General features: G+C 41.8%; 1 protein-coding gene across 4 annotated transcripts in view; it reads right to left on the bottom strand.

Moving 5' to 3' along the window:
* CCAR1 (cell division cycle and apoptosis regulator 1) overlaps positions 1-24,856 on the bottom strand; it is a 199,649-nt gene that overhangs the window by 83,544 nt on the left and 91,249 nt on the right. For all 4 annotated transcript variants that reach the window (XM_085863730.1, XM_085863731.1, XM_085863729.1 and 1 more), the window contains 2 exons: positions 20,052-20,165; positions 19,797-19,963 (listed from right to left, as the gene is read on the bottom strand). In XM_085863730.1, coding sequence (XP_085719856.1) covers positions 19,797-19,963; positions 20,052-20,165 — 281 coding nt within the window. The remainder of the gene's footprint in view (positions 1-19,796; positions 19,964-20,051; positions 20,166-24,856) is intronic.

Raw genomic sequence — 24,856 nt, 5'->3', positions numbered from 1 at the left:
ATGGGAAACATTTTTATTTCTTTTTTGTGAAATAATTCCTCCCATTTTGCAAATGGAGTTTTTTAACTGTTTAACTACCATAATCATCAAAACGAATTTTGAGGGGCCTCTTAAGGAAGACAATAATATCATTACTATACATGTCAAAGCTTGTTTAATTTCATGCAGTAACAAAAATCTGATGGAGGAACAAAAAAAAGGGGTGTGCTGAAATATTAATATATATATATATATATATATATATATATATATATATATATATATATATATATATATATATATATATATATATATATATATATATATATATATATATATATATATATATATATATATATATATATATATATATATATATATATATATATATATATATATATATGGTTTAACTACCATAATCATCAAAACAAATTTTGAGTGACCTCTTAAGGAAGACAATAATATCATTACTATATATGTCAAAGCTTGTTTAATTTCATGCAGTAACAAAAATCTGATGGTGGAACAAAAAAAGGGGTGTACCAAAATATATATATATATATATATATATATATATATATATATATATATATATATATATATATATATATATATATATATATATATATATATATATATATATATATATATATATATATATACAGTGGGACCCGCTTAATAGAATCACTTTGGGCCGGACAAATTTGATTCTAATAAGCGGGTGATTCTAATATCCGAGTTCACCAAAGTTGTGGAGTATCAAGCGGATCAAATGTCGAGTACACATACGGAGACAAATACTCAGCATTGAGTTTGATTTATATGACACGCTTGCTCAAAACAATGTAACTTACTACTGAAAATAAAACAATTACACGTACAGTACATATGTACTTTTCAAAGCAAAACAACATAGGTTTGTCGATGAGCCTACTCTGTAATGAAAAAATTGTCGATTGTTGCCTGCTTTAACAAGTCTGTGGCAATGGCGGTGACCTCCTTGTCAAGTTTGCGCAGGAAGGCCATGTCACTGAACCCATGTGATAGCAAACCAAGCCTGATCGTCTTAGCTGCAAACATCATTTCCTTGATGGTCGGGACAGAGATCTCCTCTTCCTCCTCTTCCTCCACTTTAGTGTCTGCGTCAGTAGCAATTCCCATTTCGCGTTGGACTGCCGAAACGATGGCTTCGTCTGTGACATCATTGTCTGTGGTTTGGAGAGTGGCGTCCATGTTGACGAAATCCTGCCATTGGTCGGGATCCATTTGAAGAGGGTTGGCTAACTCGTCGTCGTCATTGCTCTCCACCCTTTCGCCTTCGCTTGCCGCTCCGATGAAAATTCCTCCTTTGCGCCAGCAGTTCACTATGCCGGTAGTCTTCACATCATTCCATGCTGCGTCCGTAAACAGCATAGCGTCGAGGATCGTTATCTTTTTCGCCAAGTCACTCGCTGTCATTGCTCCATCCTCGTTGTCAATCTCAGTGAGCACTTTTCGTAGCATGGCACGGCGGTAATGAGCTTTGAATGAACGGATAATTCCCTGATCTAACGGTTGAAGAACAGAGGTTGTGTTCGGCAGGAGAAATGCCACAGTAATGTTTGACAGTTGAAGTGATTGGGGATGTGCCGGACAGTTGTCGATGAGAAGCAACGCTTTCTGGTCATGACGCCGAAGCTCGCGATTCCACTCATCGAGCCATTCAGTGAAGAGGAAACCTGTCATCCATGTGGAGGAATTGGCTCTGTAGCGAACTGGAATTGTTTTGAGGCCTTTGAAACACTGTAGATTCTTGCTTTTACCAATACCGAAAGGAGGACGCTTAGCACCAGTCATCGAGCAGCAAAAAAGCACCGTGATTCTTTCCTTTGGCTTTTTCCCACCGCAGTGCTGATCTCCCTTGAAGAGGAACGTTCCGTCTGGTAAGGCCCGAAAATACAACCCGGTTTCGTCAGCATTCCAGATCTCATCAGCCGTGAAGCCTTCTACGAGATCCGGAAACACGTGGTCCAGCCATTGTTGTTTCCCTCCTACGTCAGCCGCCGCTGCCTCTCCGTGAAGTTTCTTGTGGACGATTCCATGTCTTTTCTTGAACCGGTCAATCCAGCCGTTTGTCGCACTGAACTTCTTGTTGTTGAACTTTTCCGCGAACTGAGCCGCTTTCTCCCGCATCAGAGGTCCAGAAAGCGGTGCTTCCATTTCTCTAGAAGTTTGAATCCACTTGACCATTGCTGATTCGACATCGGGTGCGTTGCCGCTTCGCTTGCGTTTCTGAGAAGAAGACGAATCCACTTGACCTTTCAGAATGGCCTCTCGATCTTTCAGAATCTTGCATAGGATCGGCTGGTTAATTTCCAACTTGTCTGCAGCTTCTCGTTGGCTCATTCTGGGCAAAGCGTCATAGTCCCTCAGGAGTTGTGCTTTATCAATGTTTGAACGATCCGTCCGCTTTCGTTTTCTGTCCATCGTGGAAATGACGACACGCCTCGTGCTTAGACTGCAGCTGTCAGCCGTCTGCCTATCTGTACAATGACTACCGAAATCACTGTAGTGGCATAGCGTTATTTTTAGCGTGACGTCAGCCGCCTGGTGGCAAAAGTTGGAACTGTGCGGCCAGTAGGCGCTGAACTGTCGAAGTGGATGGCCAGCAGCTGATTCTATTAAGCGGGTTTTTGATTCTAATAAACGGGAAAAATTGTGTACATTTAGATACAATGGAATCGGTCTCAACGATTTTGATTCTATAATACGGGTGATTCTATTAACTGTGATTCTATTAAGCGGGTCCCACTGTATATATATATATATATATATATATATATATATATATATATATATATATATATATATATATATATATATATATATATATATATATATATATATATATATATATATATATATATGTATATTGTGACATCCACGGGACTTGAACAGTCCCGCCAACGTAGAATGAGCCGAAACGATGGAGGCGGTTTATTTATTTATAACCCAAACATGGCGGTTCTAATCGCTCTACCGCAAACGGGACGAGGAAGGTGGCACGAGTCACTTTTCACTGAGTTGATGATGTTTATTTGTTTTTATTATCACCAGAAATAACAAGACTCGGCAAGAAGAGGGATCCGGGGCAATTTGACGGGATGGTGTGGGATCGGGCGTGGGGAAAAACACAGACAATTCCAATGAATATACAGTTCTCAATCTCTCTAAGGCGCCAAGTGCGCGCACACACACACACACACACACACACACACACACACACACACACACACACACACACACACACACACACACACACACACACACACACACACCGTAGCTATTTCTGGTGGTCAGGCTGGACAGTGGTGTGGACGCAACTGTCCCTGGATCAGCGTCGGACGAGCTCGCCTTGCTCTCGTCAGGGGGGCAGGAGAAACCGTGGTGCTGTCGACCTCCTGGTCTTGGCCCAAGTCCGCTCACAGCCACCAGGGAACCAGTTCTGGCGCCAAGTTGCGAGCAGGAGAGGGAGGCAGGTCCGCCCGCCGTTCAACCCCATACTCCGAGTCAGCAGAACCCCAGAGCCAACCAAGGTGAGGCACGAGGCTCAGCAAGACTCCAAGACACGATCAAGAACACGATCGACTCTCCACAACAACAAGGACGCTCTCTGCCGCCACAGGGATCCACACCAAAAAAAACACGATCTTTTGGTTGTAATCTTCTTCCTCTTCCTTTTCGACCCCGAACAGAACCTTTTTATCCTTGGTCGTCATCACTTCAATCGAGCCGTTTATTGGCCCACCGCCATCGCCTTCCGCCAATCGTGATCACGGGGCGGAGCCATCCGCTGCACTGTCCTGTGACGTCACGGCCAGTCTTCAGAGAATACCAAAAGGGGTTTACGCAAACACACTTACCCTATCCCGTGTCCCTATCTAATTACGTGACATTTATCATTTCCCCCTTGAAGAAATGAACATTTACTAGACAACTTATCACCACTGAATTGCTACTTATTACATCGAGATCCTGGTAAACTCGAACAGCATGGCATACGTAATTAAACATCCTAATTACCCTTTGAATGCATACCCCCCCCTCAAACGTAACAATATATATATATATATATATATATATATATATATATATATATATATATATATATATATATATATATATATATATATATATATATATATATATATATATATGGTTTAACTACCATAATCATCAAAACGAATTTTGAGGGGCCGCTTAAGGAAGACAATAATATCATTACTATACATGTCAAAGCTTGTTTAATTTCATGCAGTAACAAAAATCTGATGGTGGAACAAAAAAAGGGGCATGCCGAAATATTAATTCAGATAATTCTGTTTTTTTCTGTTTTCATGATATAAACTATGGCAAAACCATTATTATATTTACCCTTATTAAATTCTGTTATTTGTTGTTTGCTAATCGTGGCTCCACAAAACTCATTCTCTATACCAAGTGGATAATATTCTTCCTTATGAGACTGATTTAATTGTTCCAGGTCTTTTGGGGCAATTTTAAATGACCAATTATACCCAAAATCATTCATATCATACCCCCATTGTTCTATTCTCATACAAACGATACGCCCTTCTTTATAAATTTTTTTTTTTAATTCGAACTGTGAATTCTGTATGACCGAGAATTAAAATCAACACTTCTGTATCTTTGGAATACACGGCCGTTTTATTTAAGGATATATATTGTGATAAATCGCTTAATCTCACCAAGTCATTCGCGTCAGTCAGGCTAGGATAATTTTTTTAATTTATTATCATTTTTCATATTACTATTTTTGGTTATATTATATTTATGTCGTTCAGCCTGTGCCTTTGTGTAATAATTTGATAAATCAATATCCAGTTCTTGGGATACACCAAAGATAGAACCATCTTTACCAACATAAGTCATTTATATTAGATTAAAAATAATGTCATAAAATTTTTTATTTTTATTGAGTTGAAATAACACATAAAGACATAATTGACCACAACACTTGGAATTTAATTCTTGGACTTGAAATGTTTGATAAACACCATTCTGTAAGAATTTTATGACTTCAACAGGTGGTGGAAGACCAAAACTAACAAAATAATATTTTTTTGACTATTAAAAACACAAACCCAATGAGAACCGTTCCCATTATTATCTTCTAAGTTCATAATAATACTCTTTGTATGTTTAGGCACATTTGTTAATTCATCTCTCATACAAATAACCACATTATGAATTTTTAATTTCTTACAATATTTGACAAGTTGTAAATTTGATGTTGTATTCTTTCCGAATTCTTTAAACCACTCATCAATGCTCATTTTTTATTAGAAAGATATAATTCATTACCTCTTTTCGTTAATTTTACACCTGCTTGTGCGATAGAAGGAAGCATATCTCCAACTAACAATCTCGCTTTATCAGGCAGGCCTTCAAGTTTTTCAGCAAAATCTACAATTACACCACTTCCACTAATTTGTTTCTCCAACTCTTTGTTATGTCTTTCCAATTCTTTTTGAGCCCGGAGTTGAGCCTTCCTTTCGTTGGCAGTTTTCACCGCTGTTGAAATACCACCAGTCAATGCTACAACCGCAATTAAACCAGCAAATAAAGGAATTAGAAATGGGAGAAATCCTCCACTCGTCTCTCTTGTTAAAAATTTTTTTTTAACATTGGTTTTGTCATTTTAATTTTAAGTGAGCCAGTATCGTTCAAGATTTTAACCTGTTCTCTTGTGAGCAAAACATCAATTCTTACTGCTCCTTTTCTCTGAATTGTATTAACGTTAATCGTACAAGGCTTTTGATTTTGAACACAAGATGATAGTTTATGAAGATTGATTTGATTAACATATACCGGTACTTTGCCACTCTTTTATTATAGAAAAAATGTGAGACTCATCATAACACCATTATCAGTATTAATCTGCAATTCTGTTTCTTCCAAAAGCAAACAAAATGTATCAACTTCTTCACTCTCTCCTCTTTCAATGTATATGGAAGTATCCACTCGATTCGACTTCATAGTATCCTTTTGAGCACTCAGGTCAAACACATAGATTGTATACAAACTTTTAAATGCTGTCATATCCAAAATAGGTTCTTTATTTCCATTACTTTCACACACCTTTTGGTAAGACTTGTATGCTTCAGCATAATCATTTTTTTTCCAAATTAATTTCCAATCTATCTCATGGATAAAATGTCCCATCGAGAGAATCACGAAGCTGTTTCACCTTAGCATTATCACTCAATGCATTATTCTTATCAGTAGCAGTATCGCCATCTGGTTTTTAAAAAATGATCCACAGATATCGTGGCTTTCCTTCCAGAACACCCAAATTCCACGTGTTGACATCTTCTTTTGAGGTATGATACACTGAGTGGTTTCTTTGAGTTAAGTCTTCTGTTCAACATCTCTTCTGTTTTAAGATTCGGAGTATATTCACTAATATACCAACTCATTTCATCAATTACAAATTTATTCTTATCACCAAAAGCACGAGCAACTCCAAAAAGTAATCTGTTTTCATTATCATTCCTTTGTAGTTGAAATCTAATTTTAAGACCATACAGAACTTTATCATGAACACAAAATCCAAATATACCTTTAAGAGGAACTGCCACAGTAAAACTATAAACTGCTTTTGTATCATCAGTATACGTTCCTTTCCTTTGAGTATATCCAGGGTCTGTGGTTGTTCCCGTTGACATATCAGGAATAAAACCTTCGACAGCCCCCTTTCCCATTCTATCACTGAATGTATATCGTGTAAATGTCATCATTTCAGATACAGCAGAGACATAATCAACCGCTTCAACTTCTTGTGTTCCAATGTACAAACGAACATCATTTACGTACAAAGATGTACAAAGAAGAAATCATTTACGAGTGTAGCGTTTGTGTTATTCCCAGCCTTACTGAATGTAAATTAACACAACAAGAAACTTTCGGATAGATTCAAATAAGTTTGTTGATTATTTATTTCAAAACTTTTTGTACCATTTGCATTCCAGTCTGTTTCAGTTATTGCATTTACCTTGAAGTAATCTTCTTTTTTAGTGGAGTTTGAAATGATAATAATATCATCCAAATCATAGATACTATCAATTGCTTCCATACTTGTATTTATTTAGGGAAAAAAGATGTTAAAACTTTTGAAACCCAGACCCAAGTATTTTAATTATTTTCTGTTGTTCTTGGGGGGACAACTGAGTTTTGCCTTTCTTAATTTCTTTAATTGGTTGTAATTTATGAGATCCTTTTGGGTATCTTTTATGCTCTTTACAGCACCTGCGACATTTCCCACAGCAAAAGCAGTTGAACCAATTCGGTCTTTATGTTTAAGAATAGTTGAACCAATTACCCATTAGAGTATCAATTATCCCATCTCCTCTAAATTGATGTCCGACACCCCTTTGTCTCTTAGGTTTATAGTATCCTCTACCAAGATACATAGATTCACCCTTGTAGTATGGGGAAAGGAACATCCCATCCCCTGTAATTATTTTATATTTTCCCAACTCGTGTTTCCTCACAATAACCATTGTATTTATTTGTTGGAAAACTTCACGTCGGTGAATTCTGATGGATATAACTTCTCCATTAAAAGAAATCATACGATTATCTTGGTCGGTTATCCTAAAATTTACTCTGTGTATGGTTTTTCCTGACACAGGGAGATAAACCAGATTTTTGGGTTCCAGATTGAATTTATAACCAATTGGGGTTGAGTATGTGCTGAATGAAAATATTGTATTTGTTTTTATTCCATCATTTAAGCACCATCAATCAAATTACAGTGAATTAATACCGAATTTATTCCTGAGGATATTTGAATGACATTATCACTGTAAAACGTCCCATTAGTTTCAATCTTTTTTGAGGAGAAACCCAATAACTCTCTAAATGAATTATCAATTGTGAAATCAACCTTGTAGTTATTTTTAAGTTTAATTGTTGATTTTGAAGTATGTTTTTGAATATCTATAACAATATTTTTTGGTTCATCACCCTGTTCTTTCATAAGACGAGCAATTTCGGAAGATATTTGAGAAATCTCATATGCTCCGGGTGAGACTGTTATCGTTTTGTATCCACTTCCCGGTTTATAACTAAACTTGTCATTTTTATCAGTTATATTAAATAAGGTATTATAAGTTTCCATGGACAATAAAGATGCCTCATTTTCTTTTGTTGGGTCAAGTTGTAGTGGGTATGGGAAAGAAGATGTGTGGTCGCTTGTTGTGAAATTAAAACTCAGGATTGTGCTTCTCCTCTTATTCAATGAGATAAAATGTCTTTATATTGAGATTTATTAATTATTCCGGGCGTAGTGGCGTGCGCCTGTAATCCGGCTACTCGGAGGCTTGGGTTGGAGGATCGCTTGAGGACGTGAGCTCTGCACTGGGCTGCGCTATGAGAGGGTGTAGGGCAGCCCGGAATCATGGCGAAACCCAATCCTTATCCCTGTGTCGGAAGAGGCGACCAGGGTTGCGTCAGGAAGGGCATCCGGCGTAAAACCTGTGCCAAATCAGTATGCGGATCATAACGGATGATCCGCTGTGGCGACCCCTAACGGGAGCAGCTGAAGGAAGAACGAACGAACATTGAGATTTATTAATTATTTTCATGTTCATCAACTGGTCTAAAATGGCTGATGCTTCATGAAAACAATTGTTATTTCCAGCCTTCTTACTACCTAACAAAAATAACAGTCTATTAACTAATTGCGATGGGTCATTTGGAAGAAAACTAATACCTGAACCAAGGATACTTAAAGCCTGAATTGTGTGTTTCTCCTTCTCATTTTTCCTACTTTTACCAAGAAATACTAACCCCATAATTAAGAGTGTTCAGCAGATCAATATATACTCTATCATCATTATTTTTCATATCCAATGGTTTATCAATATACTTTGATTCATCTCTCACAGTTGAACCTTGTCTTCCATCTTTTCTGAGAAGAAACATTAATCTCGGAGTTAGTTTCACAGGGGGTTGAGCAGAACCCAAGAACTTTAATTCATCATTAAATATCAATACCTTTTCTTGAACAAGATTAGATATTGCTGGTTGTTCTGTTGGAATGAGCCCTGCTTTGGTTTTTGAATCCGCTGAATATTCATTGTTTTGAAGAGCATTCACAATATAATCAGGGGGTCGATTAATCTCTTCCAGTTGTTGAAATAAACCTTCATCATCATATTCTAATTCTCCTAAATGCTCTAATTCTTCCTCCGTCATTTGATCACAATCTTTTAACATTTGAAGTTTTTAGAAGTATATTCTACTGTGGGAACTGTGGAAAGATCTTTAATTTTTTTCTTGGGAAGTTTTTAAAAGTGGTTTAAAAATTTTCTCTTGTTTTCTTTCAAATGCTTCTTCGCCCGTTAGTTTCTGTCTGCGTTTCTTCTTTATGTCTTCCTGTTGTTTTACAACTTTTGAAACCAACTCTTGATGTTCCTTAAATCTTCTTGCTCTTTCTTTCGCATCCATTTATTTATTGGAAAATATCATTTAATGAATTGTAAAGATCAACAGGGAAATTTTCCTTTTCTTCATCATCCAAGTCGATGTGTTCAAATAAATCCTTTTCTTTAAATATTTCATCAAATTCTTTATTAACATTAATACGAGTTGTAATTTCTTCTTCACTAATACTTGCATCTCTGCTTTTCATACGTTTGCATTGAGTTTCTTCATCAACATCAAAACCGAATGATAAAATCTTCGCTCCGCTCAGATGTTTCATAATTTGTCTCATTCATTCTGGATTAGTTTCTAATATCCCAAGACCACCAGATTTTAGTTTCCTGAACTCACTCTTACAATGTGAATATTTTGTTGTACAAAGAGAAACCTCCTCAAATATTTGGCCTTCATTCCTCAATCGCATATGTTCCTCCACTGAAATATAGTGATAATCTTCACCTTTTACTTCTCCAGGTCTTATTGCTCTCGTTGTTGTTGATACAATGCGTATCACGGGGTGTTTTTAAAGTAAATTTACAATATTCTCATTTGTACCATACAAGAACCTTGATTTATGAAAGTTTTTTCCAGAAGCAGATTTACCCACAAGATTTATAATAATAGTTGTCATTATATTTGTAATTGTTTATAAAACGAAAAATATATCCCTTAATATCTCATCTTGTTTCACAACAATATATTTATATTTTTCAGTCGTGTGCTTCATCTTCTTCTTTCGGCTGCTCCCGTTAGGGGTCGCCACAGCGGATCATCCGTATGATCAGCATAGAGATTTGGCACATGTTTTATGCCGGATGCCCTTCCTGACGCAACCCTGGTCGCCTCTTACGAGACAGGGATATGGTACACCTATTTTAACCGGGGTATACACCGGCCCAGTATACTGGTACTCATTTCGCCGACCTCGGAAGGATGACAGGCTGAGTTAACCCCCTGGTGTATTAATTCAGTGGCCCAACGGGGCTTGAACTCAGGACCTTTTGGATCCCAAGCCGCTGCCCTAACCACTGCGCCAACACCAGGCTCAGTCGTGTGCTTCATGTAATCCCGAAATTCCTTTCTACTAAATAATGTAAAACAATTATCGCTCCAAAAATTATTTATATCAATTGAATTTAACTTGAATAAAATAAAAGTATTAGCATTGTTTCTGATGGAACGACGAGGAAGTTGAAAGTACGATTGACTAAGATAAATACAATTACAAGAAGAATGTCTCCCTCTTGTGTAGTAGCTTGTCCATTACCATTTGGTTTCTCTCATTAACACAATCATTAAAGATAACGAGGTTCTTTTTTGATTTATCCAAATCTTGGGGAGACGGTATATCATCCGTATTATCACTAAGAATACAAGTTATCGGTTTTGATTTCTTTTTACATCTCTGTGTATCACAAAATAGTTGAATTATATCTTCAATGTTATAATCGTTTGGGTTTTCTTGAAGTTTAAATAAACCGATTATATCTTCTTTTTGAAGACCAGCATTAAAACCTTGTGAGAGTAGTTGATACTCTGGTTGAAAACTCGACTTTGTGAAAATTATTAAATTATCATAATCTAAAAAGTTGGGAGTCAGGAGCATGTTCAAAAGTAAGCAGGTTTTTCCACATCCGTTTGAACCAACTATGAGACATCTTAATGAATTTGGAAGATTTTTATGATTGTTAAATTTTATCTTATTTTCCCAAATGGGTAAAAAATCATTCATTTATATATTTGGAAAACAGGTTATTTAATTTATTATTGGCTTTTTTTAGAAACTCTATTTTATCCTAAGTTCAGGTTTAATTTCAAGATAATCCATTATTTTATTTATGCAATATCTTGTGTTGATATTTCCCTGAAAATCACATCCATGAATAATATATAACAACAATCCTTTGAATATTTCTCTAATACGTTCAGTTTCTTCCCTTGTAAGGAAAGGTGTGTTATCACCCTCATACTTTACATTCATTTCTATAATCAATCTTGTAAAGTAATTCATTTTTGGTGTAAATCTAAAAGAATTATTTTCCTTTTTAAATTTTTTATTATCATTAATTGGAAGATAATCACAGAATATACATTGTTGAAAGGCTTTTGACTCTGTGTTTAATCAGTCTTTCACACGCAGGACAATTCTCAAATTTATCAAATGGAGAATCAGGGAAGTTTAGCATATTTATAAAGTAAAACTTCACTTAAACTGAAATTCATCTATACTTTCAGTTGCATATTGACTCATATTTAATAATATTATCATCGATATCTATATTCTTTTTTTCATTACCAGATTCAACGACAACATTTTTTATATTAAAGGTAATTTTAAAATGATCCTTAACTCCCATTGAACGAAATGTCATGTCACCTGATATATTAACATCCTTTATTTCATCAGGATTGACATCTTTAGGGTTGTTGAAAAAAAATACAAATTTCTCCTTGCATATTACAGATGGTCTTATCTTTTCTTTCCAAAGCTTCATCCATAAGGTTTTTATTTTTTGATACTTTTTCTTGTTTCATTGCTTTTTCTAGTTTTGAATATATTACCAGAAGGAGAGGAGAAACTTTTGTTAGAAATACTTTAATTGATGTTCTTCCAGGTATACTAAAAGCCCTTCCACTGAAGGAAATTGAAGAACTCATCTTATCCACCATAATTGTTTTTATCCAATAGTTGCTATATTTGTCTTTGTTCAATTTTACATCCTTGACATATTTCTCAATATCTTTTACAAATGAAGAGATTGATTGAAACTTGTCTTTTGTGTCTTGAAACATTGTATTTATTAAGTGAAAAAAGTTGGAGGATAAAATGGTTTTAAGCACAGATTCACCTTTAAATTAAATTAAATTTTCATCAAGAAAATTTTAGTTTAAGCAAAGTTTTATTATATAAATATGGTGAATACAACGTACTGTGATGTTTGTAATCACGAATATAAACATTATAAAAAACACCTTCGAACCAACAAACACATTTAATCTATTTCATCAAATATCTCCTCTTGAGTTGGAAAGATAACATTGTGATATCTGCTCAAAGGATGTTTTGAAGAGTAGTTATAAGAATCACCTTCAATCACAAAAACACAAGAAAAATGAGTTTAAAGTAAAGGGAGACTATTATATTGAAAACAAAGATGGGGCATTTAAAGGGCACATAAAAATAAGGATTTTTCAATTTGGAAAACCCGGTCCATCATCAATAGCTGAATCAATTGAAATAGTGAAACCTGACGTTGAAAAAGTTATTAAAAAGACATTAAAAGAAATGAAAACTTTAAAGTTTTATATGGGAGTGAAAATGAATATGAAAAGACAAGATGAAGAACAAACTCCTTATATGAGAACAGATCCTCATTTTATAACATCATTTCAAGATTTCTTGAATAGTGGGGTTTATGAAGAACTATCAAGACAAGAGGAGGATGTTGATAATACAGTGGTAGGAAGTGGATTCAAAATTTAAAAAAATCATCTTTTTAGATATACACATTCTAAAATCAAACCCTCTTAAAGCTTCTTATATTGAATTAACAAAAAAAAATAAAACGAAAGAAGGCAGTTGTTAATATTAAGAACAATGATAATAAATGTTTTCTCTGGTCTGTTCTTGCTCACTTACATCCACCAAATTGTAATTCAGAAAGAGTAAAACAATATATGAAATAAGAGAATACCTTGGACATTAAAGATTTTAAATTCCCAATGCCACTAACAGATATTCCTAAATTTGAGAAAAAGAATAACCTTTCTATTAATGTATATGGATTAACTAGAGAGAATAAAGTTCAGGTATTAAAATTTTCAAACATCTATAAAAATGAAGAAACACACATTGATCTTTTATATTTTAGTGTTGGAAACAATTCACATTTTCCATACATCAATAATTTATCAAGATTAATCTCTTCTCAGGTATTCAGAATGGCAAACAAAATATATCCTTGTAAGCGATGTCTTAATTCATTTCATACAAAAGAACGATTAAACAACATTCAAAATATTGTAGCAATCATAAATCAGCTGTAATTACAATGCCTAAACCTGGTGAAAAGATTTCTTTTGAAGATTATAATAAATCTTTCATGCACCCATTTGTGATATACGCTGATTTTGAATGTATCCTTAAAAAGATTAATACTGCTTCTCATAATCCAACTTAATCACATACAAATAAATATCAAAAACATATTCCTTGGGGTTTCTGTTATTATATCAAATCATCTGTTGGAGAAAAGTATAATAAACTTGAACATTATAGTGGAAAAAAAGCTTCACAAGAGTTTGTAAAACGATTACAAAAGGATTGTACAAGACTAACTAAATGAATGAAAAAAATGAACCGATGAAATTAACCAAAGAAGAAAAATTAGAATTTAGAAAGAACAATATCTGTCATATTTGTGAGGGGGAAATTAAGGAGTCTAAAGTTAGGGATCATTGTCATCTTACTGGTAAATATAGAGGTCCCGCTCATTCCTGTTGTGATCTTAATTATAAATTTCCTTCTTTTATTCCAGTCTTTCTTCACAACAGCGCCAACTATGATACACATCTCTTTATAAATGAACTTTCAAAAACACCAGGGAATATTTCTGCCATAACAAACACAAGTCAAAAGTATATTTCATTTTCAAAAATGATATTCACAAAACCTTTAACTCGTATTAGGTTTCTAGATTCTTACAAGTTTATGGGAACACCACTAGCCGACCTAGCATCAAATCTAAACTCCACGGGCTCTTTTCCAAATCTTAATTCATTCTTTCCAAAAGAGGAAATTCTAACTGAAGAGGAAATTCAGATTAAAGAGATAATTCAAAGTAAAGAGGAAATTAATGAGGAAATTCGAACTGAAGATGAAATTCTAATTATAAAGAAAATTCAAACAATGAATGAAATTCTAACTAAAGAGGAAATTCTGATTAAAGATGAAATTCTGATTAAAGAGGGAATTCTAACTGGAGAGGAAATTCAAACAAGGAATAAAATTCAAAGTAAAGAGAAAATTCTTACAAGTCAGGGAATTTATCCTTATGATTATATGAATTCATTTATGAGATTTAAAGAAACACGACTTCCTTCAAAAGAAAGTTTCTATAATAACCTTTATGAAGAAGAGATAAGTAATAAGGAATATAAACACGCACAAGAAATTTGGGAAATATTTAAGATAAAGAACCTTGGAGAATATCATGATTTGTATCTAAAAACAGATGTTTTATTGTTCGCTGATGTGTTTGAAGCTTTTAGATCACTCTGTCAAAATAAAAATTGTTATGGATTGGATCCTGCCCACCATTTCACAGCTCCTGGTTTAGCTTGGAGTGCAATGTTAAAAATGACAAAAAAAAGATATAGATTTAATCAGTGATGTAGATATGCGTTTGATGATTGAGAAGTCCCAGAGAGGTGGAATATCACAAGTATGTTCAAAAAGATATGCGAAAGCAAATAATAAATATCTTCCAAATTATGACAGTGAAAAAGATAGTAATTATTTGATGCATTTTGATGCTAATAATTTTGTATGGATGGGCAATGTCTCAATCTCTGCCTTATGGTAAATTAGAGTGGGTGGAAGAAAAAAATTATGAAGAGGCTTTGGTGAATATTGTTATTTCTTCTCAAGAGGAATTGAATGAGGAAGAATAAGGTTATTATTTTGAAGTTGATTTGAGGTACCCAACCAAGTGATCTTCATAATAAGCATAAAGACCTTCCTTTTGCATGTGAGAAAGAAACCCCCAAAAAAGAATGGTTAAGTGATTATCATAAAAGTTTTAATATTAAAGGCAAATCAACAGAAAAGTTATTAACAACATTCTATTATAAAGAGGGAGATGTTTTGCATCAGAGAAGCTTGAAACAGTTTTGGAGAGAAGGATTGAGAGTTGCTAAAATTCATAGAGTTTTCAACAAAGTCCTTGGATGAAAAAGCATATTAAATTCAATACAGATATGAGAACAAATACAAAAGTAAAATTTGAAGGGGAATTCTATAAATTGATGAATAATGCTGTCTTTGGAAAGACAATGGAGAATGTTAGAAACAGGCAAAACATTAGATTTGCAACATCTTGGAAAGAAGCTTCTAGATTGATAAATAAACCAAATTTTAAGAGAGAAGAGGTTTTTTTTTCAGAGACCTTTTCTGCTATTCATATGGAAAAGGAAAGTATTGTAATGGTTAAACCAATTTATATTGGAAGAGCAGTTCTTGATTTATCAAAGATATTGATGTATGATTATTTGTATAATGGCTAAAGGAAAGAGTATGGTGAAAATGTATCATTGTTTTATATGGACACTGATAGTTTTATCCTAGATATAAAAACTGATGATGTTTATAAAGATATGAAGAAAAATATTGGATTATATGATACAAGTCATTTTAGTAAGAAGAGAAAGTTATTTTCAATAAGGAACGAAAAGGTTATTGGTAAGTTTAAGGATGAGTTGGGTGGAAAAGTAATGAGTGAGTTTATTGGATTGAGAGCAAAGGCATATACATATAAGTATGGTGATCAGATTGATAAGAGGTTAAAGGGAATAAAGAAATATGTAATAAAGAAATCAATAACTTTTAGAAATTATAATTGTTTGATAAATAAGAGAGAAGAATATAGGAAAATGAATACAATAAGTTATAAACATAACATATATAGTGAAGAAGTAAATAAAAAGGCATTAGGAGCCTTTGATGATAAGATATTTATTTTAGATAATGGAATAGATTGTGTTCAATATGGAAATTGTATGATAGAGTGTATAGAATAGATTATGTTTTAACGATGAGAAGATGGGTTAGGGTTTTTAAGGACTACCGCCGTGTTTTTACACAATATATAAATGGTCAAACCAAGTATTAATCAAACTAAAGGGTGGAGAAAATCTCAATCTTGGTATATAAATGGAAAACATAATGAATGTGAAAAATATCAAATAAGTCTTATTGAAAAAAAAAACTCAAACAAAGGTAAATAAAACAAATAAGCAAATCAATTTAAAAACAATAAGTTAGTGGATGTTAAGAAAAAAATAAATATGCTTGAATGGACTGAAAACTTTGATGGTTATCAATTGAACAATGACAAAACAATTTACCATAATCTCAAAATGATATGTGGCTCAGGAGGTGGTCAAACAAGAGCATCAAGAGAAGTTTATCATTTCGTAATGGCACAAAAGGGTATCTTAAAAAATATATAAAGATTCAATTCTTTTATATGGGGATTATTGTGCAAAGAAAATTAAACTATTGAAGGAATTTGAGAATGAACAAATCTTTATAGGTTCAATGAATGAGCTAAACAATCTTCTCCTCTTCTTCTTCTTTCGGCTGCTCCCTTTCGGGGTCGCCACAGCGGATCATCCGTATGATCCGCATAGTGATTTGGCACATGTTTTACGCCGGATGCCCTTCCTGACGCAACCTTGGTCGCCTCTTACGACACAGGGATATGGTACACCTATTTTAACCGGGGTATACACCGGCCCAGTACACTGGTACTCATTTTGCCGACCTCGGAAGGATGACAGGCTGAGTCGACCCCCTGGTGTATTAATTCAGTGGCCCAACGGGGCTTGAACTCAGGACCTTTTGGATCCCAAGCCGCTGCCCTAACCACTGCGCCAACACCAGGCATTAAATGAGTGAAACAATATGCATTGGTTATTTGAAAAAGTGTCCCTCGGCTTACATGTTTCAAATATTTCTTTAGAATCACCTTTGACAAATCACATTACTACTTGAACAAATCTTTATCTTATTGCATTGGTTATTTAAAAAAAAGTGTCCCTAGGTTAAAAGGGGAGACAAATAAATATACCTTGGGATAAAAAGGGGGTTTAATTTTTTGGGAAAAAATATGAATCACTGAAAATCCCCCATTCACTTGCATGGGGAAAAGTGAGCCAGGATCAGTATATTCACCCAACTAAGGGAGAGGGGAGGACGAGAGGAGAAAGGGAGAGGGGAGGACGAGAGGAGAAAGGGAGAGGGGAGGACGAGAGGAGAAAGAGAGAGGGGAGGACGAGAGGAGAAAGAGAGAGGGGAGGACGAGAGGAGAAAGGGAGAGGGGAGGACGAGAGGAGAAAGGGAGAGGGGAGGACGAGAGGAGAAAGGGAGAGGGGAGGACGAGAGGAGAAAGGGAGAGGGGACGACGAGAGGAGAAAGGGAGAGGGGACGACGAGAGGAGAAAGGGAGAGGGGACGACGAGAGGAGAAAGGGAGAGGGGACGACGAGAGGAGAAAGGGAGAGGGGACGACGAGAGGAGAAAGGGAGAGGGGACGACGAGAGGAGAAAGGGAGAGGGGAGGGCGAGAGAAGAAGGGGAGAGGTGAGGGCGAGAGAAGGAAGGGAGCACGAGGGGTGGGCCATTGGATGAATGGCAAGGTGGGAGGGAGTCCGAGGCAGCTGCGATAGGAGGAAGGGTGTTGCAGCAGTGAGAGGAGAGCAGGAAGAGGACATGAGGGGACGGCAAAGAGGACATGTGAGGAGGGACGGAGAAGAGACCTTAGAGGAAGGGATAGGATGAGGGGCAGAGCGGCTGGGTGAGGAGGGACGGCAAAGAAGACATGTGAGGAAGGACAGAGAAGAGGTCATATGTTGAGCGACGCGAAGGGGCCGGTTGAGGAGTGAATGTGAAGGGGCCGTGACGGGGAGAGACGGTGAAGGGGCCGTGTGAGGAGGGATGGCGAAGGGGCCGCACGAGGAGGGACGGCAAAGAGGAAATGTGAGGAGGGATGGAGAAGAGGGCTTGGAGGAAGGGATAGGAGGGGCAGAGCGGACAGGTGAGGAGGGACAGCAAAGAAGACATGTGAGGAGGGACAGAGAAGAGGTCACGTGTAGAGCGACGCAAAGAGGCTGCGCGTGGAGGGACGGCGAAGGGGCCATGCGAGGAGGGACGGCGAAGGGGCCATGCGAGGAAGGATGGCGAAGGGGCCGCGTGAGGAGGGACGGCGAAGGAGCCGCGTGAGGAGGGAGGGCGAAGGGGTCACACAGGGAGGGTGAATGGGCCGCGCGAGGAGGGACGGCGAAGGGGCCGAATGAGGGAGTACGGCAAAGGACCCGTGCAAGAAGGAGGTAAGGGCGAGGCAGCGGCATGTCGAGGGAGGGCGAGGCGGCGAAGCGTCGAGGAGGGGCGAGGCGGCGTCGAGGTAGGGCGAGGAGGTGAAGCGTCGAGGAAGGGCGAGGAGGCGAAGCGTCGAGTAAGGGCGAGGCGGCGGCGCGTCGAGGACAAGGGAGAGGCGAGGCGGCTGCGCGTCGAGGGCGAGGAAGGGCGAGGAGACGGCGCGTCGAGGAAGGGCGAGGCGGCGGCGCGTCGAGGACGAGGAAGGGCGAGGCGGCGGCGCGTCGAGGACGAGGAAGGGCGAGGCGGCGGCGCGTCGAGGACGAGGAAGGGCGAGGCGGCGGCGCGTCGAGGACGAGGAAGGGCGAGGCGGCGGCGCGTCGAGGACGAGGAAGGGCGAGGCGGCGGCGCGTCGAGGACGAGGAAGGGCGAGGCGGCGGCGCGTCGAGGACGAGGAAGGGCGAGGCGGGGGCGCGGCGAGGACGAGGGAGGGGGAGGCGGGGGCGCGTCGAGGAAGGGAGAGGCGGCGGCGCGTCGAGGAAGGGAGAGGCGGCGGCGCGTCGAGGACGAGGAAGGGCGAGGCGGCGGCGCGTCGAGGACGAGGAAGGGCGAGGCGGCGGCGCGTCGAGGACGAGGAAGGGCGAGGCGGCGGCGCGTCGAGGACGAGGAAGGGCGAGGCGGCGGCGCGTCGAGGACGAGGAATGGCGAGGCGGCGGCGCCTCGAGGACGAGGCAGGGCGGTGCGTCGAGGACGAGGCAGGGCGAGGCGGCGGCGCGTCGAGGACGAGGAAGGGCGAGGCGGCGGCGCGTCGAGGACGAGGAAGGGCGAGGCGGCGGTGCGTCGAGGACGAGGAAGGGCGAGGCGGCGGCGCGTCGAGGAGGGGCGAGGCGGCGGCGCGTCGAGGAAGGGAGAGGCGGCGGCGCGTCGAGGAAGGGAGAGGCGGCGGCGCGTCGAGGAAGGGTGAGGTGGCGGCGCGTCGAGGAAGGGTGAGGTGGTGGCGCATTCTGGAGGGCGAGGCGGCGGCGTGTGGAGGAAAGTTGAGGCAAGGCGGTGGCAGCGTGAGGAGGAATGGTGAGGCCGCAGCGTGTCAGTGGTGTGAGGAGGGCTGAATAGGCGGGGAGAGGAGGAATGATGTGGAGAAGAGGTGGGTGTGAAAGTATGAAAAGTGAGATGAGAAGTTAAGGGCAACGATGAATGGCAGCCACAACTGATTTGGCAAGGGAAATGAGAAACTTACCATTGTGTACACTTGCTCAAATCCACTCCTGTCAAAGCCTTAGTGCAGCGGATTGCTGTACGAATCAGCACAGTTGGGTCAGTGTCTGGATCAGGCCCATCCAACGATGGTGACCACGGGCCACCGATGGCCATGGTTTCATCCTTTCCCTTTTGTCCAACCAGAAACTATCCAAGAAAACAAAGAAAAGAAAATGTCCAAAAAAAAATTGGTGGGTAAAAAAGGGGTGGTGAAAGGACATTGCTTTCCACTCACTTTAATGAGACGTGCAGGATGCTGGCAACTCTCTTGCATATCCTCTGGATCCTGGGCCAGCGCACAAGATCTATGGTATACATCCTCCAGGCTGGGACTTGCCATCAGCATAACCTGGAAGTACATCAAAGCAATAAATATACCATCAGAGATGGGGAATCCCCCGCCATTGAATGAAAAAGGTCATACATATTCCAGATAATGAGGGAGGTGAATTGGAAGCAAGACACCATTTGGTCATCATCTCGAAAAAGTTCCCCAGGGGTGAGGAACGTAGTAACCAAAAATAATTGAAATCAGATAAGCGGTTTTCCATTTATTACAAAAAACATTTTTTTCAAGATGGCCACCACAATCGGCCATCTTGGATCCAACCACGCCCAAAATCAGTCGGGTTCTTTCTTTTCAGGTGGTACATGTGTGACTCAAATTTCAAATCGATATGGCGAAAAAACATCTTTTTCAAAATGGCCACCCCAGTCGGTCATCTTGGATCTGGCCACGCCAAAAATCAATAGGGTTCTTCCTTTTCAGGTGGTACATGTGTGACCCAAATTTCAAATTGATATGGCAAAAAGTTCGAGTTATCGCACTCACAGCTATAAATGTTGACGCCCGGACGGACGGACAGCCGGACGGACAGCGGGACGACCTGGGTGATAACAATATCCCCCTTCCGCCACGCGGCGGGGAATAAAAAGTGGTTTGGTCCAAGGGCGAAAAAGGGGGGGAAAAGTGGTTTGGTCCATGGGGAAAAAGGGGTGGAAAAAAAGTGGTTTGGTCCAAGGGCGAAAAAGGGGTGGAATAAATGTACTATCAGAGATGGGGAATTCCCCACCATTGAATGAAAAAGGTCAAACATATTCCAGATAACGAGGGAGGTGAATTGGAAACAAGACACCATTTGGTCATCATCTCGAAAAAGTTCCCCAGGGGTGAGGAACGTAGTCACCAAAAATAATTGAAATCAGATAAGCGGTTTTCCATTTATTACAAAAAACATTTTTTTCAAGATGGCCGCCCCAGTCGGCCATCTTGGAACCGGCCATGCCCAAAATCAATAGGGTTCTTCCTTTTCAGGTGGTACATGTGTGACCCAAATTTCAAATCGATATGGTGAACAGTTTATGAGTTATCGCACTCACAGCTATAAATGTTGACGCCCAGTCAGCCAGACGGCCAGAACGCCCCAGTCGGCCGGCCATCTTGGATCCGGCCACGCCCAAAATCAATAGGGTTCTTCCTTTTCAGGTGGTACATGTGTGACCCAACTTTCAAATCGATATGGCGAAAAAAACATATTTTTCAAGATGGCCGCCCCAGTCGGCCATCTTGGATCTGGCCACACCCAAAATCAATAGGGTTCTTCCTTTTCAGGTCGTACATGTGTGATGTACTCAAATTTCAAATCGATATGGCGAACAGTTTATGAGTTATCGCACTCACAGCTATAAATGTTGACGCCCAGCCAGCCGGACGGACAGCCGGACGGACGACCCAGGTGATAACAATATCCCCCTTCCGCCACGCGGCGGGGGATAAAAATGAGAATGCACTCTTCGACATTGCAACATCAAACTATATGCGTCAACCCACAAGGTAACATAATTCCCGAGTGGCTTTTTGCTTTGTATGGGGCGATTTCCATCAAAAACAACAACAAAAATGTCATTATATGCACTTGCACAAAGCTCAGTATAAATCCCTTCAGCTGTTCTCAAGCATCACATTTTTACCTGATCTGAACTTTGACCTCGAGATGCCAAAATCTAATCAGTCCTTCCTCTCCCTCTCCCTCTCTCCGTGTCTCCCTCTCTCCGTGTCTCACTGTCTCCCTCTCTCCGTGTCTCCCTGTCTCCCTCTCTCCGTGTCTCCCTGTCTCCCTCTCTCCGTGTCTCCCTGTCTCCCTCTCTCCGTGTCTCCCTGTCTCCCTCTCTCCGTGTCTCCCTGTCTCCCTCTCTCCGTGTCTCCCTGTCTCCCTCTCTCCGTGTCTCCCTGTCTCCCTCTCTCCGTGTCTCCCTGTCTCCCTCTCTCCGTGTCTCCCTGTCTCCCTCTCTCCGTGTCTCCCTGTCTCCCTCTCTCCGTGTCTCCCTGTCTCCCTCTCTCCGTGTCTCCCTGTCTCCCTCTCTCCGTGTCTCCCTGTCTCCCTGTCTCCCTCTCTCCCTCTCCCTGTCTCCCTCTCTCCCTCTCCCTGTCTCCCTCTCTCCGTCTCTCTCTCTCTCTCCCTCTCTCCGTGTCTCCCTCTCTCCGTGTCTCCCTGTCTCCCTGTCTCCCTCTCTCCGTGTCTCCGTGTCTCCCTGTCTCCCTCTCTCCGTGTCTCCCTGTCTCCGTGTCTCCCTCTCTCCGTGTCTCCCTGTCTCCCTGTCTCCCTCTCTCCGTGTCTCCCTGTCTCCCTCTCTCCGTGTCTCCCTGTCTCCCTCTCTCCGTGTCTCCCTGTCTCCCTCTCTCCGTGTCTCCCTGTCTCCCTCTCTCCGTGTCTCCCTGTCTCCCTCTCTCCGTGTCTCCCTCTCTCCCTGTCTCCCTCTCTCCGTCTCTCTCTCTCCCTCTCTCCGTGTCTCCCTCTCTCCGTGTCTCCCTCTCTCCGTCTCTCCCTCTCTCCGTGTCTCCCTCTCTCCGTCTCTCCCTCTCTCCGTGTCTCCCTGTCTCCCTCTCTCCGTGTCTCCCTCTCTCCGTCTCTCCCTCTCTCCGTGTCTCCCTCTCTCCCTCTCTCCGTCTCTCCCTGTCTCCCTCTCTCCGTGTCTCCCTCTCTCCCTCTCTCCGTGTCTCCCTCTCTCTCTCTCTCCGTGTCTCCCTCTCTCCGTCTCTCCCTCTCTCCGTCTCTCCCTCTCTCCGTCTCTCCGTCTCTCCCTCTCTCCGTCTCTCCGTCTCTCCCTCTCTCCGTCTCTCCCTCTCTCCGTCTCTCCCTCTCTCCGTCTCTCCCTCTCTCCGTCTCTCCCTCTCTCCGTCTCTCCCTCTCTCCGTCTCTCCCTCTCTCCGTCTCTCCCTCTCTCCGTCTCTCCCTCTCTCCCTCTCTCCCTCTCTCCGTCTCTCCCTCTCTCGGCGCTCTCCCTCTCTCGGCGCTCTCCCTCTCTCGGCGCTCTCCCTCTCTCCGTGTCTCCCTCTCTCCCTGTCTCCCTCTCTCCCTGTCTCCCTGTCTCCGTGTCTCCGTGTCTCCCTGTCTCCCTCTCTCCGTGTCTCCCTGTCTCCCTCTCTCCGGGTCTCCCTCTCTCCCTCACTCCGTGTCTCCCTGTCTCCCTCTCTCCGTGTCTCCCTGTCTCCCTGTCTCCCTCTCTCCGTGTCTCCCTGTCTCCCTGTCTCCCTCTCTCCGTGTCTCCGTGTCTCCCTCTCTCCGTGTCTCCCTGTCTCCCTCTCTCCGTGTCTCCCTCTCTCCGTGTCTCCGTGTCTCCCTGTCTCCCTCTCTCCGTGTCTCCGTGTCTCCCTGTCTCCCTCTCTCCGTGTCTCCCTGTCTCCCTCTCTCCGTGTCTCCCTGTCTCCCTCTCTCCGTGTCTCCCTGTCTCCCTCTCTCCGTGTCTCCCTGTCTCTCTCTCTCCGTGTCTCCTTGTCTCCCTCTCTCCGTGTCTCCCTGTCTCCCTCTCTCCGTGTCTCCCTGTCTCCCTCTCTCCGTGTCTCCCTGTCTCCCTCTCTCCGTGTCTCCCTGTCTCCCTCTCTCCGTGTCTCCCTGTCTCCCTCTCTCCGTGTCTCCCTGTCTCCCTCTCTCCGTGTCTCCGTGTCTCCGTGTCTCCCTGTCTCCCTGTCTCCCTCTCTCCGTGTCTCCCTCTCTCCGTCTCTCCGTCTCTCCCTCTCTCCCTCTCTCCCTCTCTCCCTCTCCCTCTCTCCCTCTCTCCGTCTCTCCCTCTCTCCCTCTCCTCTCTCCCTCTCTCCGTGTCTCCCTCTCTCCCTCTCTCCGTCTCTCCGTGTCTCCCTGTCTCCCTCTCTCCGTGTCTCCCTGTCTCCCTCTCTCCGTGTCTCCCTGTCTCCCTCTCTCCGTGTCTCCCTGTCTCCCTCTCTCCGTCTCTCCCTCTCTCCGTCTCTCTCTCTCTCTCTCTCTCTCTCTCTCTCTCTCTCTCCCTCTCTCCTCTCTCCCTCTCTCCGTCTCCCTCTCTCCGTCTCTCCCTCTCTCTCCCTCTCTCCGTCTCTCCCTCTCTCCGTCTCTCCCTCTCTCCGGCTCTCCCTCTCTCCGTCTCTCCCTCTCTCCGTCTCTCTCCCTCTCCCTCTCCCTCTCTCCGCCTCTCCCTCTCTCCGTCTCTCCCTCTCTCCGCCTCTCCCTCTCTCCGTCTCTCCCTCTCTCCCTCTCTCCCTCTCTCCGTCTCTCCCTCTCTCCGTCTCTCCCTCTCTCCCTCTCTCCCTCTCTCCCTCTCTCCCTCTCTCCGTCTCTCCGTCTCTCCCTCTCTCCGTGTCTCCCTCTCTCCGTCTCTCCGTGTCTCCCTCTCTCCGTGTCTCCCTCTCTCCCTCTCTCCCTCTCTCCCTGTCTCCCTCTCTCCGTGTCTCCCTCTCTCCCTCTCTCCGTGTCTCCCTGTCTCCCTCTCTCCGTGTCTCCCTGTCTCCCTCTCTCCGTCTCTCCTGTCTCTCTCTCCGTCTCTCCTGTCTCCCTCTCTCCGTGTCTCCCTGTCTCCCTCTCTCCGTGTCTCCCTGTCTCCCTCTCTCCGTGTCTCCCTGTCTCCCTCTCTCCGTGTCTCCCTCTCTCTCTCCTCTCTCCTGTCTCCCTCTCTCCGTCTCTCCCTCTCTCCGTGTCTCCCTGTCTCCCTCTCTCCGTGTCTCCCTGTCTCCCTCTCTCCGTGTCTCCCTGTCTCCCTCTCTCCGTGTCTCCGTCTCTCCCTCTCTCTCCG

The sequence above is a fragment of the Eptatretus burgeri genome, chromosome 18 (assembly GCF_056783735.1).
Source record: "Eptatretus burgeri isolate ZD-2024b chromosome 18, Ebu_testis_v1, whole genome shotgun sequence".
In the NCBI taxonomy this organism is placed as follows: Eukaryota; Metazoa; Chordata; class Myxini; order Myxiniformes; family Myxinidae; genus Eptatretus; species Eptatretus burgeri.
This window is presented reverse-complemented; position numbering and strand designations above follow the sequence as displayed.